We start from the raw sequence: 15,699 nt of genomic DNA, 5'->3' as shown, positions 1-15,699 counted from the left end.
CGAAGGTTTGTTTTTTTCTCATGCCTCCACAAACTAAAACGAGGGAAACACAATATACAAACAACGGCAACTGAAGAAGAAGAAAGGAAATTTTTTTTTTTTAAAACGTTACAAAAAATAGTTGCAGCATCGTTACGCTGAATCACAATGGCGAGGGGTGTATACGCGTCACCACAACAAACCAACTCCGCAGCCCCATACATACACACGTGCACATGTATACATCCGAGAGCACGCAGCAGCTAAGGGTGTGGAAGGTGAGGAGATGGGGGTTCAGAACGGTGATTGCCCCAAGCAGAATTGAGACAGAACGGAAAGAGGACTAACGGGGATCTATGAAAGTTTGAAAAAGATATTCGGACGGATTTATTCCATTCCGTGTCTTTATCTCCTTGTCACACAAACAGACATGTCTCTATGTACCAGCAGGGTATACGCATATACTTTTATTTATATATTTATATATTTATATTTATGTATATATATATATATCTGCATCTGCACACGCACACACAGACATATATATATATATATATATGTTCTCTCGTTCCCATCTCTATCTTTCTCTCCATGTCCCAAGTAGGAAAGAGAGATTGGTGCCACGCTGAGGGCCCCGACTACAGGGACGAAAACGACAGACAGTTATACTTGATTCTTTTTTCTTTCGTGGCGCCTTGTGTACGTGTGCTTTGTTTGTTTGTTTGTTTGAAGGGTGTATTGCGAGGCATTTCACTTGTTTGCGGAGTGAGGTGGTAGGATGTCACAAATGACGAACACGTCAACGGAAAATATTTCGACATCGCTGTCGACGTCCGGTGGTGTTACCGCATCGCTGTCACGAGTTGTGGAGCGTACTGTGTCGATGACCATCGCGTTAACCAACAGCAGCGAGGACGAGACGACGAGGCCGATGCACGCCGGGTACAAAGACGGGAGCAGCTGCAAGGGACTGCACGGCAAGGCGCGCAAGGAGTGCGTCGCAGCGCTCAAACCCGACGTCAACAAGACGCTGCGGGAAGGGACGCGGACGGCACTGGCCGGACTGTTCGGCCAAGACGGGCCCCCGTCGTGGTTACCGTTTGCCGCGTGGTTCACGGGCCTGCTTCTCATTTCGCTGGTGACCGCGCTGATGGTATGTCTCTATCTACGGTCGAAGCGTCCGTCGCGTGGTGAGTATGCGGAGATTCCGGATGAGACTGACATGGTGGCGGTGGCGGTTGACAATGCTCCTGCGGCAGCGAGCTCTGAGGGGAACTTGTCGCGGCAGCGTTTTTTGGAGTCGCGCCGGGCGGCAGCGCAGAAGTCCTATGGCACAGAGAGCGCCACGCAGTAACGGGTAGATGATGGAGGCAGGATTTAAAAAAAAAAATCCATTCGAAGTGTTATGAACGGTCTACTTAAGGAGATATGATGTTGCAATGACAGAAGAAAGCAACAATGACATCAACAGCGACAACAATAATAACAGCAGCAGAATGAGCGTGGGCAGCAAGAGTACTTCCCAATGATGAAGAATATGAATCCAAAGTAGGAGGTGGGTAATGATGGGGGTAAACTGTGCGTGAGGTCTTTCTCCTTCGGGACACACTAAACCGTGCAGCTGCCAGTGTCGTACTAGAGTGCATTGTGTGGCGCTGATCAAGATGGTATTTCTCTTTTGGTTGTTTTTGTTGTTGCTGTTTGCTATTTTCCTTTTTCTATCCCTCTTTCTTGCTCGCTCGCTTGTTTTTGAAGTCATTTCGTAATATCAGAGTGAGGCAATTTAACTAAATAATTGGCTTGCCAATCAGCCGGCCACAACTTCATACACGAATACAACTAGGTCCCTGTGCACAAGCATGTTAAGGGTTCTTCTTCTGGTGCTGGCGCTGGTGCTGGTGCTGCAGGCCCACGCCTTTGTACACCCCGTCTCGGCGAGCAACAGCTACACAACGGCGGGGCTCCCGCGCGACGATGTAAAGGACCCGACATGGGACTACACCGACCTCTCCACGTGGCCAGAGACGTGCCGGAAGGGGTCGCGCCAGAGCCCCATTTCCTTCTCCGAGCTCGCGCCAAACGAGGTGGTGTACCGCAAGGACCTTGGTCCACTGGAGTTTTCAGAGGGCTGCGCCTTCACCGCCGAGAAGGTGTCACTCAAGATTGAAAACGATGTGAACACAATATCTGTGCGCCTCATTTCGCTCGACGACCCATACAACGAGGCTCCGAGCCCGTGCACCATGCGTGACCCGACTAACCCGGATTCGCCACTCTTCCACTTCGTGTCAATGCACCTCCATTCGCCGGCGGAGCACGTCTTCCCGCGCACAATGCCGAACGCGGAGCTTCACATTTTGTTTGTGAACACGAAGGGATCAAATAAGGCGCAACGCATGGTGGTTGCGGTGCAACTTGTTGCATCAAACAAGCTAAACACCACCTCTGTGCGCGCCCTCCGTCACATCCTGGTGGAGGGCTCGCTCCCACCGAAGCATGCCATCACAACGTGCACACTCACTGAGGACATCGCGATTCCAAAGTTGTTGCCGCGGCGGGGGAGCTACCTCGCCTATGACGGATCGCTGACAACGCCGCCATGCACAGAAGGGGTGCGTTTCATTGTTATGACCTCCCCTCAGATCATATCGAGACTGGCGCTGGGACGACTTGTCGAGGCATTCAATAAGTCCCGTCAGGGTAATTTCTACGGCAACAGACGACCAACGCAGCCCCTAAACGGGCGAGCGGTTTACCGTTTCGTTGATGTAAAGCACAACAAGACGGTCAAGTCTAAAGGGGACATGGATGACTATTACCAGAGTGACCATCATAGTGAGGATGTATGGGGAAACGACGAGGTGGTAAAAAACCACTCTGTCATAACAGAAACTAAACCAACGCAGAGCCTCAATATATCTCAAACAAATGCCACACATATTTCGTGGGGACATGCCGGTGGATGGCCGCGTCCGTTCAAGCTAAGGGAGGCGTTTGTGTTCACGTGCGCCGCCGCGGTGCTCCTCATTGTGACGATTCTGTTGTACCGGAGGTGGAGTGGAGCTACTTCGTTGAGGGAAAGCGGGATTGAGGAGGAGCCGCTGGCGCACGTCTCTGGGGGATATGGAACAGCTGAATATTGAGCTTGTTTTTTGTTGTTTTTTTGTCAGCGTATTCCCCACGATTTGAGGTACGTGTGGCGTGTGGTTTGTGAAACCGTTCGTATCTCGCGGGCGTGGTTGTGTGGCCTTCGAGTGTTACCCCCACAAGAAGCGGACCAGATGAAGTAGGATGCGTAGAACCAATGTGTTCGATCGTTGTTTATTTATTTTTTTTTTGGGGTCTGTACACATGTTTGCGCAGCACGTCGTTGGGGTTGTGTTTTGATCTCGCCTGATTCTTCTTTTTGTTGTTGGTGTTGTCCTTCATGTCGTTTGTGCGCTGGGGCGTGGGGTAGTAGAGAGAGAGAGAGAGCGCGCACACACACACACGCACGTACACGCACCCATAACTCACACAGGTGAGCAGAGATATTCGCGGTGCCTTGAGTCGCAGAAGGGCCTTCACCCCAGCATGGCGTCGCCGCATCTTTTCGCCTTTTGCAAGGACGCCGTGTGCGTCGCAGAGGACGCTAGCGTTGCGTTTTATGCACCGAAGAACCTCAAGAAGTTCCGCGTGGAAAGGCTCAGCGGGGGACGCGTCGTTGGCCTGTATGCCGTCGAGACGGCGAGCGGTGACGTGCACCTTCACGTCGTTGACGCAGAGGCCAACTGGTTTCAGCTTTCCCTCGACAACGTGAAGCTACTGGCGTCGTCCTCAATAAAGCTGGGCAACGAAGCCCCGGCTGCTGCGGGTGACAAGCCCGTGGTGTCGGCTCGTCGGGGCGTGACCGGGAAGAAGAAGTCGCTAAAAGAGCAGGGTATTCTGGAGGCCCACTTCCACGAGGCAGGCGGGGAGCTGCACTGCATCTTCCTCATGCCGTCTGGCGTCTACGAGGTGTCACTGCGGGACACGGCAATCCTGCAGGCGAAGCTGATAATCTCCATCCCCGAAACGCTGCGTGACTGCACCATGGCTACAGGTAGGTCGACCGGTCTCGTCCTCGTCGGCCAGCGCGGTGAAAAGTGGGCGCAGTACTCTCTGTATGGCGAGCGTGATGCCCACAAACCCCGACAACTCTCCTTGCCTATTAACATACAAAGCGTGGCGTGTAGCACCGTTGCAAATTGTGTGGCTGTGGGCGGCACGCGCGGCGAATTGGTAGTCTATCCTTCCATCACAGACAACCACCACTTTGCAGATCATTGGCATCACACCCCACTGATCGCACTAAGTTTCTCCGTGGATGGTAACTCCCTCTACTCAGGTGCTCATGAAGCGGTCATGCTAGTGTGGAACATGTCCTCCTACACCTATAAAAAGATAGGATGCAGTTTGGGACCTATTCGTTGTATTGTACCCTCGCGATCCAATGGATCACAACTTCTCATGGCTTGCGCAGAGTCCACGCTCGCCGCACTCGACCTCCTGCAGATGCGTGTGGAGAAGTCTATTGAAGGTGTGCAGTGGTCTACCGGTGAGGCGTGCAGTGGGTTGGTTGTGGGACGCTGGATGGGTCAACCTGCGGTAATTCTAACGGGTTTACCAAACGTGGTGCGTGTGTGTGACCCCTTCACGCAGCAGGCACTGTACTCACTTCACATCTCTTCGCAGATGGAAACTATTCCAAGTCCCCCGCGGCATGGTATCCAACACGTAGGCACTCTCGACGACAACCGTACAATTGTGACATATGAGGAGTTTAGGGGTACTGCGCTTCCGCCTTTGCTGCGCTTCTGGGTTTACGACACAGGTGCCAAACGTCACATCGAGACACAGACTATTTACTCTCCTCATCGCAGCCGCGTGCTCGCACTGCAAACTGATGGCGTGCGGCGACGCGTTTTCACACTCAGTACGGACACAATGAAGTGCTGGGGTGAGGCTGATGAAGACGCTAACGACGCATACGCCACGGGACAGAAAAGTTGGGTCAACAAATCTTCTTCGGCGACACCATCTCATCTCGTGAAGGACATGATATTATCCGCTGATGTCTCACTGTGTTTCGTCTCGGACGACAATGTGCATGTGTACAGTGCAGTGGACCTCCGTTCAGGGCAGCCGTGGCACCGTGTGCTCGTCCTCACACAGTCGTTCTCACTCGCACCACTGCGAGACTTGCAGCTACTCACAGAGTGCCGCACTGTGGTGGCCCGAGATGAGTCCCGTGTTTACTTCTGGTCGCTGGTGTCACCGCACCGAAATGCCGTTGTCTGGGAGGCGAAGCAGAGTGGTGTGTCGGCTCTTTGCTCGTACGGCGCCACATCGGTGTTGGTGGCGACCAGTGATGGTGACCTCTTGGAGTTGTGCGGTGCGTCTGACAGAGCAGGGACAGAGTTGGGGCACGCCGTGGGTGTCACACCGCATCGTATTGCCCTCATGAAGTGCCTGCCTGGTGCAGATAAGGAGCGTGTGGCGGTGGTAGACGACGTTTCAGGTTTCTGCGTGCTGCACGTTGCGCTCTCAAAGAGCGAGGAGGTGCGTGTGGAGCAGTTTGAGGGGGAAGGCAAGCTGGCGTCGAGCCATCGCGACGATGGTGAGCATCGACAGCAGCTGCGCCACTTCTTCCACGACGTTGCGCACGCTGGCAGGCCGGAGAACGAGGAGGAGGCGGCGCTCAGCAACGCCGTCCGCGCAGCAGAGGCGAAGAAGTGGCTGACGGAGGTTCTGGCGGACGCCGCGTACACGGCGCCGCCCATGAGCTCCGTGCTCTCGTCGTACCTCAAGAGGCGGGCCGGCATCCCGACACTCTGAGAGCACATCCCTCGCTAAGTAACGAAGAATCGTAGCACCGATCGTGGAGGGAAAAAGGAGAGCGACAGGAAAGAAAAAAAAANGAGGAGGAGGAGGAGCGCAAAAACAAAAAAGGGAAATCAGTCGTTTAAGGATATGCAGTTAAAGAGAAGCAGGAAGGCAGAAGAAAATACAGAGGGAAGGGGGAGAGAGAATTCCTTCATTGTTAATGCTCACACTGGTGTATTATGTTTTCACCCATTGCTTGTCTCGTGTGTACTTACTGAGGGGAGCTGCAGACAAGAAATGATTTCCGTGCCTTTATTCTCTGCTCTGTAACTCTAAAGTCCTCTAGTCAAGCTGGAAGACGCAACGGGCGCCTACCTCTGATGCTCCACCCTGTGGCCTCAGAACTTGAAGATGAGGTGCTGCAGGTGTTGCATGACCGCTTAGCCCATTTGAGTTTCTTCGATAGCCTTCGGCGGCGTGTGCCTGCTGTGGGAACCCAGGAGATGCACCCGCAGCGATTGCTCCTTCTCTACATGGTCGTGGTGGGCAGCGACATGCTTGGTGCGGAGTGGCTTGCTGGCGATGGAGACTGCAACGCAGACAAGAAGAATCTGTTGGCGGAGTTGCAACTCTGTTACAGTCCTGGCACAGGGGGGTTTCATCCTGAGCCCGTGCTCGCGTACACTACGAGCGCCACGCTGACCATGACACAGTGTGCTCTTCACGTTTTGAACACCTGTGGCACGCTCCAGAAGGCTTCCTCCGAATGGCTCTGTAAAGACCGGGTCATGTCGTTTGTTTTGTCGTGCCAAGTAGGATACGATTGCAGCCCGCTGGACGTATCGTATCGGGGCGCCTTCAAGGCAGCCCCTGCCATTGCGGAGATAGACCTCCGTTTCAGTTACTCTGCCCTCATCACGATGGCGTTGCTGTGTGCACCACTTCCATTATCCACTATACCGTCCCTTCAGGGAGTCCTAGAGAATGCTGTGGCGTTTATCCAGCGCTGCTGGAACCCACACGAGGGCGGCTTTGGCGCTGTGCCGGGGGCCGAGTCACATGGAGGCATGACGTTCTGCGCGGTGGCCTCCCTGGCCCTCGCCGGCGCGATGTCTTGGCTGACGCGCAGTCGCCGTCATTCACTGCTGCGGTATTGCACCGCCCGCGTGGCGGCGGGCCCTGGCGTGGAGAAGTTTGTGGGAGGTGTTGGGGCAATACCGCCGCCTGTTGGATATCAGGGAAGGCCGCAGAAGGACTGCGATACCTGTTATGCACACTGGATCGGCTCCACTCTCGGCATCCTTCACGCCGATGCCATCGCCCTCGTGGATCCGCTCCCCATCGTGCGGTTCATAAATGCCTGCACCAACTGCAGAAAGGGTGGTATTGCGAAGTGTATTGACATGAGCGCAGACGTGGTTCACTCCTGCCTGGGGCTTTCAGGCCTCCTTCAACACATTCAACCCCTCAACACGCCACTCCTTCGGCCGCCGCACCCGGTGTACGGCTGTTCGTGGGTAACGGCACGCCAAACGGGGCTTCCGAATCTCGTGGATCCCGTGACACCAACTCTATCATCCTTTTATGACGATTCCTGAGGGGGCACATTTTTCTATATTGTGACGCCACGTGCTGTGAAATTTCAATGGCAATACGCCATTGATGTGGCATTTATTTTTTTGTTCGTCCTCCTGTTTCTCCCTATTTATTCATATCCATATGCACGTCCTGGTGTGGATTTATGTGCCCGGTCCTCTTTTTTTTTCCTCTCATCCACGTGGAATGGTGAAGAGAAGCGCTAATGATGGTAATGAATATGCGCCACGTGTTTGCCCTCGCGCTGTGCTTTGCCTGCGCGTGCGTGACTGGTGCTGCGGCGGGGAATGGTGGCGGCGCCGGGGGGTCCTCGTCGCTTCACCCACTGCCGCTGGGGCAGGGAGGTGGTGATACGCTGACTGTGGAAAAAGCAAAAGAGAAGGTGGAAGCGACTCTGCAAGAAATCGAAAAATACTTGAGAGAGGCTGAAGCGGCAGTGACGAAAGTCACCAGTGAATACAACGCAGTTAAGACAGACAAGGACGAGGTGGATAAAATGAAGGAGACTCCAGGTGTGACGAAGGAGGCCGCTGACGCGATCAAAAAGTTCGACAGTGCCTATACAAACATGGGCCACTTTCCTAAGACTGCAGGGCTCAGGATAAACACGATAAAAGAACACCAGACCAGCGTCTCGGTGAAGAAAGGAGAATTGGAGAAATTAACTGAGAGTGTGAGCACTGCTCTTACTGCTGATTTGAAAAAGATAACAGACGACGTAGCCACGTTGAGTGAAAAGGCCAAGAATGAGACGAAGGGCTGTGAGGAATACACGGGAATGGCAGTAGAGCTGCGGGATATTGTCAAGACCGCAAAGGCGGATATCAAAGCAAAGTTCGACGAGATCACCGAACGGATACGCAAGGCTGGCGAGGCTGCCAAGAAGGAAAAGGAACAACGCGACGAAGAGGAACGTAAACAGCGTGAGAAGGCGGCCAAGGAAGAACAAATGAAGGCTGCCAAGGAGAAAGAGGAGCAACAACGTCAGGCTAAGGAAAGGACACTACGAGAAGAGGAGGAAAGCAAGAAGGTTCAGGAGGCTGCTTCTGTGGACGAAGAAACCACAAAGAGGGCAGAGGCAGAGGCAGAGGCAGCGAGTGCACAGATGGCCGGCAGTGCGCTGACGGACGCAGTCGCTGCGCAGGAAATGGACGCTAAGTCGGTGACGGACACCGTAACAACAGTCAAGCAGACCGCTGAACTGAGTGACTTGAGTGACGCGAAGGCTCTGATGCCCGACGGCAGCGGCCGTCCTGTGTGGGTGCGTGCGCCGCTGCTGCTCCTGCTGCTGACTGCACTGGCCTGCGTTGCGGTGTGCTGAGCAGCGCACAACTAAAGGGGGAGGCGGCGCCCCCATTCTAATTGCGTGCAGCCCCGGTGGGGGATACCTCTCGCCAGCTGCTATAAACATTCTTATACCCCTCTTTAATACTTGACTCCGCCCCCCTGCGGGCTCGGCGTTCTAAAGTTGCTCCGCAGTACGACACGGGACGCCCTCGCACACACCGTGTCTGCCGCGGGGCTGTGGGCGTTGTTTTTCTCTCTTAGTTTATGTTTTGTTGGGCTTGGATTTCTTTCGGGGCACTGTGCTCCGCCCCTAATGCTGTGCTCCTGTGGCCGAGCGGTGCCTCCTGCGTGATGCGCTGGGGCGCGGGCGGGCTGCTGTGGTGTTGGCTCCTGTGCTGTGTCCCCCATGGCGCTTCTCTCTTGTTCGCTCTGTGCCGTGCAGGCAGGCGGAGTCGCTGGAGTAGTGACAAGGCAGATGATGCAACGCCACGTGTTTGCCCTCGCGCTGTGCTGTGCCTGCGTGTGCGTGGCGGGTGCTGCTGCTGGGCGCACAGCTGCGGCGGGGAATGGCGGCGGCGCCCGGGGGTCCTCGTCGCTTCGCCCACTGCCGCTGGAGGAGGCAAGTAGTAAGCCGCTGTCTGTGGAAGAGGCAAAACAGAAGGTAAAAGCAGAGGTAACGAAGCTCGAAGAATACTTGAGAAAGGCTGAAGCGGCAGTGGAAAGTATCAGTAGTGAATACAGCACAGTTAAGACAGCCAAGAGCGAGGTGGATAAAATGAGGGAAACAACAGGTGTGGAAAGGGCTGTCGCGGGAGAATTGACCCGGTTTACCATTGCCTTGAATACCATTGATGTTTCACTCCAAACAACAAAGGGAAAAAAAGACATGATAAACACATTTTTGACTGATGCTGCTGTCCTGGACGCTTCTTTGAAACCAGAAAACGTATCGCTTGTTATGGCTAATTGGACCGAGAGGGTCAATGCAGCAATACTTGACTCTGAGGGTGACACGGCGACAGCAGTTGAGCTACGGAAACTTGCAATGACTGCATTGGAGAACATCAAAAAAAAGTTCGACGAGATTACCGAACCGGCGCGAAAGGCAGAAGCGGAAAGGGCTGCCAGGGCAGAAGAACAATTGAAGGCTGCCCAGAAGGAGCAGAAACAACGCGACGAAGCGGAAAGGAGAAGGCTTGAGGAGGTGGAAAGGAAAAAGCGTGAAGAGGCCATCAAGGAAGAACAAATGAGGGCTGCCAAGGAGAAAGAGGAGCAACAACTTGCGCAGGAAGAGGAACAACGTCAGGCTAAGGAAAGGACACTGCGAGAAGAGGAGGAAAGCAAGGAGCTTCAGGAGGCCGCTGCGAAGGAGGCCAGGAAGAGGGCAGACGCAGTCGCTGCGCAGGGAAAGGACGCCAAGTCGGTGGCGGACACCGTAACAACAGACAAGCAGACCGCTGAACTGAGTGACTTGAACACCAAGAAGGCTGTGATGCTCGACGGCAGCGGCCGTCCTGTGTGGGTGCGTGCGCCGCTGCTGCTGTCTGCACTGGCCTGCGTTGCGGTGTGCTGAGCAGCGCACAACTAAAGGGGGAGGCGGCGCCCCCATTCTAATTGCGTGCAGCCCCGGTGGGGGATACCTCTCGCCAGCTGCTATAAACATTCTTATACCCTTCTTTAATACTTGCCTCCGCCCCCCTGTGGGCTCGTCGTTCTAAAGTTGCTCCGCAGTACGGCACGGGGCGTCCTCGCACACACCGTGTCTGCTGTGGAGCTGTGGGCGTTGTTTTTCTCTCTTAGTTTATGTTTTGTTGGGCTTGGATTTCTTTCGGGGCACTGTGCTCCGCCCCTAATGCTGTGCTCCTGTGGCCGAGCGGTGCCTCCTGCGTGATGCGCTGGGGCGCGGGCGGGCTGCTGTGGTGTTGGCTCCTGTGCTGCGTCCCCCATGGTGCTTCTCTCTTGTTCGCTCTGTGCCGTGCATGCATGCAGGCGGAGTCGTTGGAGTAGTGACAAGGCAGATGATGCAACGCCACGTGTTTGCCTTCGCGCTGTGCTGTGCCTGCGTGTGCGTGGCGGGTGCTGCTGTTGCTGGGCACACAGCTGCGGCGGGGAATGGCGGCGGCGCCCGGGGGTCCTCGTCGCTTCGCCCACTGCCGCTGGAGGAGGGTGGTGGTGGTGATTTGGTCGCTGAGCAGAAGATGTGACAACGACGCTGCTAGGAATCGAAAAAAGACTTGAAAAAAGCTGAAGCGGCAGTGGTAAATTTCAGCATCCATTACGAAGCAGTTCAGGTTGCCAAGAACAAGGTGGATAAAATAAAAACGAATACAGGTGCGGCAAAGGCGGCCGCTGAAGCGGTGCGTGAGTTTGCCAATGCCTATATAAACATGGAGTTCTTGCTTAATGCTTCGAACATCAAGATAAAGATGATAAAGCAACATCAGACCAACGTCTCGGTGCGGGAAGAAGAATTGAAGAAATTAGTTGGGAGACGGGACGCTGATCTTACTGCTGCGCAAAAGAAAGCAGACGACGTAACCGAGTCAAGTGCAGAGGTCAAGAAGTACGTGATATGCTGTAAGGACGACGTGAATGCATCTGCTGCGCTGTGGGCCACGGCCATGACCGCAACGAAGAAGATCAAAGCAAAGTTCGGCGAGATTATCGAACCGACACGCAGGGCTGAAGCAGAGATGGCTGCCACGAAGATGAAAGGAAGACGCGTGAGGAGGCGGAAAGGAAGAGGCTTCAGGAGGCAGCTGCGGAGGAGGACGCCAGGAAGAGGGTGGACGCAGAAACAGCGAGTCCACAGAGGGCCGGAAGTGCGCTGACGGACGCCGCAACAGCAGTCGTGGAAAACGCCGCACGGAGTGACTTGAACGACACGAAGGCTCTGATGCTCGACGGCAGCGGCACTGGCCTGCGTTGCAGCTTGCTGAGTCTTCTGCAATTGCATTCAGAGCTCTGATCAAGATTCTCAGGAGCTGTAATAGATTCATTTTTCTATGTTGTTCTTGCGGTGCTTGTCTGGCCCTGCTGTCGTGCAGAGTATCCGCCACAGTACTTATGTCTGCGTTTGTGCTGTTTAGCTGTGGAACCTGATTAGTTTTCTTATCTTATTTTGCTTTGTTTGTTTCTTTTTTGTTGGGTGAACTGCGCGACGGTCTCTGATATATTGCCTGGGGTATTGCGGAGTTCTCCGCAGTGTGCTGGAGTGCTGGGTGTCGTGCTTTTTGATGTGTGCTTGTGTTTGTGTGGGCATCCGCTTCCTGATTTGCTCTGGTTTGGTTTCGGGGTATATATTGCTTTGTCGCATGGCTTGACCAGAGCGAGGCCAGCTGCTGTTTCCTCCTCGCAAAGATCCCAGCTTCTGTTCCACACACACACACACACACACGTCGATGACGTCGGTGCTGCTGCACCTGCTTTCCCCCTTTGACGATGTCGTGCAGGAGATGCGGCTCGCGTACGGGGGGCTGACTTTCGCCGGCCACCGCACCCCGTCCTCGGTGTCGGCGGCGGTTGTGGACGACGTTGTCGCCGCTCACACAGCGGCTGGGCGTTGTGGCGGTGAGCATGCGGCTGTTCTCGTGGGTAAGACTGCGGTCGATCGCCTGCTGCGCCCGCTGTACGGAGCGCCAAGTCATCTTCTTCGCCGCCTGGCGGTCGACGCGCCGGTCGCGCGTTTCAGTGTGTCGGTGGTCGCCTTCAGCGGCGACGCGCTGGACTGCGGCCGTCCCCTCGCGCATCTTCTGCGGCCTGCAGCCGGTGGTGGTGGTGGTGGCGGTGGTGACACTCTGGCGCGGTCACACAAGTGCGTGGTGCCGGTCTGCTCCTCCTCTTCCTATGTGTTTCTTGAGACGGTGGAGGAGCTTGATGCCGTGGTGGCGGCGCTGGTGGCTAGTCCATCGTTCAACGATCACGTCGAACGGTTGTCGCTCCGCGTTTCGCTCGCACAACTGCAGCCGAATGGGTGTGGTGCGCAGTGTGTGTTTTCCTTCTGGTTCATCAACGACCGGCATCTGTGGGCGATGCAGCACCACGAGGGGCTACAGCGAGAGTCTGTGCGTAGTGTGGCGGTTGTGGCGGCTGACGTCGGCGACGCGTGCCGCTACTTGGACAGAGTGAAGTGCTTCAATACAGCAGCGCTGGGCGATGAATTTTGCGGCTTGACGGCGTCGTGTGGTGCCCGCCCCGTACATGAAGAAAACTGGAGTGAACTAGACCTCTCGAGCACGGCAGTGCAGATGCTGCTGGATGTTCTCGAGCCTATCGTTGGAGGTGCGTCGCCTGCTGCTGGCTCAAACGCAACGGTGGGGAAGCGTTTGACCGGAGGTGCGACATCTCTGTAGTTTATGTTGATTGTGAATGTTATTGTGAGTACGTCTCTCCAGCAGATGGTTCTCATGCATTCTTCTCGTTTGTTTTCTGTTGTTGTTTTCCCGAGCTCGGTGTTCTTTGTTTCTCTCTTTCGTCTATGGTCGGTGTCGGAAGAAATGAATATTCTGGTGGCATGCAGGGAGGGTGACTGTAGCGCTGTCTCGGCCATCCTTAAAGCGGCGCAACTCCCCGCGCCCGCCTCTGCGTGTAACGTGGAAGCTGCAGCAGATCTTGTCGTGCAGCATGTATGCACTGCCGTGTGCAGCAGCAGCGAAGGTGTGGCGACTGTGAGGGAAGAGGTGGGCTGGGACATGGTGATGATGGGTGTTGAGGATGTCTTGGTGGGCGATCTGTCTCTGAGTGGTGTGACTCGCCAGATGGTGTCTGCGTCTCTTGCTGACGATGCTGGTGTTGAGGCATCCTTAGTCCTCTTTCAGCCGCACCATGATATTGTGAAGGGTGGCGTCGAAGTCACGGCAAAGCTCTTTCCAGATGCACTGGGGGGCTACGTAGCGATCACCAGTGCCGTGGAGTACGATGCGTTGTTGGATATAGTGAAGGGGAGTGCATCCTTCTGTCATGTCGTCCGCTCCTCGTCGCTTCTGATGCGCCTCATCCTTAGGCGTGGGGGAACGCAGCGTGTGGTGGTGAATGTCTGGTGGGTGCAGGAGGTGCACGCCCGGCAGTTTCTCTTCCCCAGTGGTCGTACCGGCGAGTGGCGGCCATCTCTCTGCGTTTTGGTTCTGGCGGTGCGTGACGCGAAGGTGCTGCAAGAGCGACTTCTCTCTTTTCACATATCCCATGCGGCAATAGACTCCTTTCTGCAGCAGCAGGGATGGGCCCCAATTGAGGGGGGAGAGAGCTTGGCTCTGGCGGTGGGTGATGCGGCCGACCCCGAGGAAGTGGAAGCGGAGCTTCGCGCTGTGAGGCGTGAAATTGGGACCCTCTACACATTTATTCAGCAGGAACGCAAAGGCAGCGCGGCGCTGGAGAAGACACTCGAGGGGCTGCGGGAAACCAGCCGCAGCTTTGCGAAGGAGCAGGAACGTTTGGAGGAGAGGCAGCACGACATCCTGCAGAGCGCGAAGCGCCGGAAGGAAAAGTTCGACGAGCAGCGAAGTCAGGTGGACGCTCTCAACGACACATGTAGCTTGCGCGTGGCTGCTCTCCGCTGCGAGTGCGATAGGGAGCTGCAGCTAGAGATGGTGCGCGCCGATAGCGAGCGTGCTCGCGTCGCGAGGGCGATGAATGAGGAGGTGAGGCATACAGTGCTGCAAGCGGAGCGGATCCGCAGCAATGTGCTGGCCGCCCAGCAGCGGCGAGAACGGCTGCTGGACGACATCGCACGCAGAAGATCGCGGGTGGCAACGCTTGAAGAGGAGGTGCACCTACGTTCTGAGTCGTGCTCCACAGACGACAGTGCACCTCCGCACACGCCAGCAGCAAGCGTGGTGTCCGTGCGCCGCCAAGACGTAGAGGCGGAACTGCGGCGGCTGGACAAGCGGTGGGGGGAGTTGCGGCAGTCGCGCGCCGCGTTGCTTGAGGAAAAACGGGAGCTCGAAGTGATGGGCCGCTGGTGGGCGGAGCAATCATGCGACGGCAACGACACGAGACGCAGTGGCTGTGCATGGGCGAGAGAGACTTGGGAGTTGCGGCAGGCGGCGCTGGTGGGGGAGGAGCGCGCTGCGCGCGAAGCCCTCTGGGCCGTGGAGTCTGCGAATAGGTGCGAGTGCATTGAGCTTGAGCGGCTGCGTGCGCACTGTGCGTGTCGGGTGCCGCTTGCGGAAGGCAGTCGGCAGTCATTGCTACTTGACGCCAAGGAGCAGCGACGGCGCGATGCGATGCTGCGGGAGATCGAACGTTTCACGCGATTGAAGGCGGCAATGCGGCGCGAGATGCGGGCCGTGCAGCTTCAAGGTGTCGACCACGAGAATGCGCTGCGCCAACACTTGGAGGAGCTATCTTCGGAGTCAGCGCGGCTGGAGCGCGAGCGCGACGCATTCGATAATGCGGCGTTATGTAACGGCGTCACAGCCGAGGCGAAGGATGAAGTGGAGTCGTTGCGGTGCACACTCCTCCTCATGGAGGCGTGCGTTGAGGCTCATCTCCCTTTTGATGGTCCATTAGCCACAGTCGCAACAGCAAGTGATTGGCACACCGTCTCGTATGGGGTCATGACGCAGCGGCAACGTGTTCAGGAGGAACTCGCTGCCTTGACAGAGAGGATGCGCCAGCTGCAGGAAAAGTGTGCCGAACTGGAGCAACAGACAACCGCTGAGAAGGACACATTGGAGGCCGTTTCACTTCAAAAGACGGCGCTCAAATGTTATGTCCGTGCACATGCGCAAACTACTTGAAGTATTTGGGTGATTGTGTGTGTCTCTCCTTTCTCTCTCTCTCTCTCTCTCTGCCCCTCTCTCTCTCTCTGGGGTTTTCTCCATGGTGGGCTTTGACTTCTCCCCCTTTATCGTCGACAGGATGTTGTATTTTCCTGCTTTTCACCCGGTTGTGCAGTCAGTGCCGCTGCCCAAAAGAGTCTGTGCCACTTCCCTCACGCGGAGTCGCCATGGAGTACTGATTTCTTTTCGTTCGAGTATGCCTTTTTTTTTTTTT

The 15,699-nt window shown here is 55.7% G+C and overlaps 8 protein-coding genes across 8 annotated transcripts; all 8 read left to right on the top strand.

Moving 5' to 3' along the window:
* Window positions 1–757: 757 nt before the first annotated feature.
* Window positions 758–1,333, top strand: DQ04_00441130 (hypothetical protein; the record flags this gene model as incomplete). Its single annotated transcript, XM_009309012.1, has 1 exon — window positions 758–1,333. The coding sequence occupies one exon, from the start codon at window positions 758–760 to the stop codon at window positions 1,331–1,333; it is 576 nt and encodes a 191-aa protein (XP_009307287.1).
* Window positions 1,334–1,838: 505 nt separating this feature from the next.
* Window positions 1,839–3,122, top strand: DQ04_00441120 (putative carbonic anhydrase-like protein; the record flags this gene model as incomplete). Its single annotated transcript, XM_009309011.1, has 1 exon — window positions 1,839–3,122. One exon carries the CDS (start codon window positions 1,839–1,841, stop codon window positions 3,120–3,122), a length of 1,284 nt encoding a protein of 427 aa, XP_009307286.1.
* Window positions 3,123–3,552: 430 nt separating this feature from the next.
* On the top strand, window positions 3,553–5,835 carry DQ04_00441110 (NET1-associated nuclear protein 1 (U3 small nucleolar RNA-associated protein 17); the record flags this gene model as incomplete). The annotated part of the gene is made up of 1 exon (XM_009309010.1): window positions 3,553–5,835. The coding sequence occupies one exon, from the start codon at window positions 3,553–3,555 to the stop codon at window positions 5,833–5,835; it is 2,283 nt and encodes a 760-aa protein (XP_009307285.1).
* Window positions 5,836–6,203: 368 nt separating this feature from the next.
* Window positions 6,204–7,421, top strand: DQ04_00441100 (geranylgeranyltransferase type I beta subunit; the record flags this gene model as incomplete). Its single annotated transcript, XM_009309009.1, has 1 exon — window positions 6,204–7,421. One exon carries the CDS (start codon window positions 6,204–6,206, stop codon window positions 7,419–7,421), a length of 1,218 nt encoding a protein of 405 aa, XP_009307284.1.
* Window positions 7,422–7,627: 206 nt separating this feature from the next.
* Window positions 7,628–8,740, top strand: DQ04_00441090 (hypothetical protein; the record flags this gene model as incomplete). The annotated part of the gene is made up of 1 exon (XM_009309008.1): window positions 7,628–8,740. The coding sequence occupies one exon, from the start codon at window positions 7,628–7,630 to the stop codon at window positions 8,738–8,740; it is 1,113 nt and encodes a 370-aa protein (XP_009307283.1).
* A 441-nt stretch (window positions 8,741–9,181) lies between these two features.
* DQ04_00441080 (hypothetical protein) lies at window positions 9,182–10,279 on the top strand (the record flags this gene model as incomplete). Its single annotated transcript, XM_009309007.1, has 1 exon — window positions 9,182–10,279. One exon carries the CDS (start codon window positions 9,182–9,184, stop codon window positions 10,277–10,279), a length of 1,098 nt encoding a protein of 365 aa, XP_009307282.1.
* Window positions 10,280–12,107: 1,828 nt separating this feature from the next.
* Window positions 12,108–13,058, top strand: DQ04_00441070 (hypothetical protein; the record flags this gene model as incomplete). The annotated part of the gene is made up of 1 exon (XM_009309006.1): window positions 12,108–13,058. One exon carries the CDS (start codon window positions 12,108–12,110, stop codon window positions 13,056–13,058), a length of 951 nt encoding a protein of 316 aa, XP_009307281.1.
* A 144-nt stretch (window positions 13,059–13,202) lies between these two features.
* Window positions 13,203–15,443, top strand: DQ04_00441060 (trichohyalin; the record flags this gene model as incomplete). Its single annotated transcript, XM_009309005.1, has 1 exon — window positions 13,203–15,443. The coding sequence occupies one exon, from the start codon at window positions 13,203–13,205 to the stop codon at window positions 15,441–15,443; it is 2,241 nt and encodes a 746-aa protein (XP_009307280.1).
* Between the last annotated feature and the right edge of the window lie 256 nt (window positions 15,444–15,699).

This window comes from Trypanosoma grayi, assembly GCF_000691245.1.
Source record: "Trypanosoma grayi strain ANR4 Tgr_44_V1, whole genome shotgun sequence".
Taxonomy (NCBI): domain Eukaryota; phylum Euglenozoa; class Kinetoplastea; order Trypanosomatida; family Trypanosomatidae; genus Trypanosoma; species Trypanosoma grayi.
Note: the sequence above shows the minus strand (reverse complement) of the source record. Positions and strands in the feature narration are given on the sequence as shown.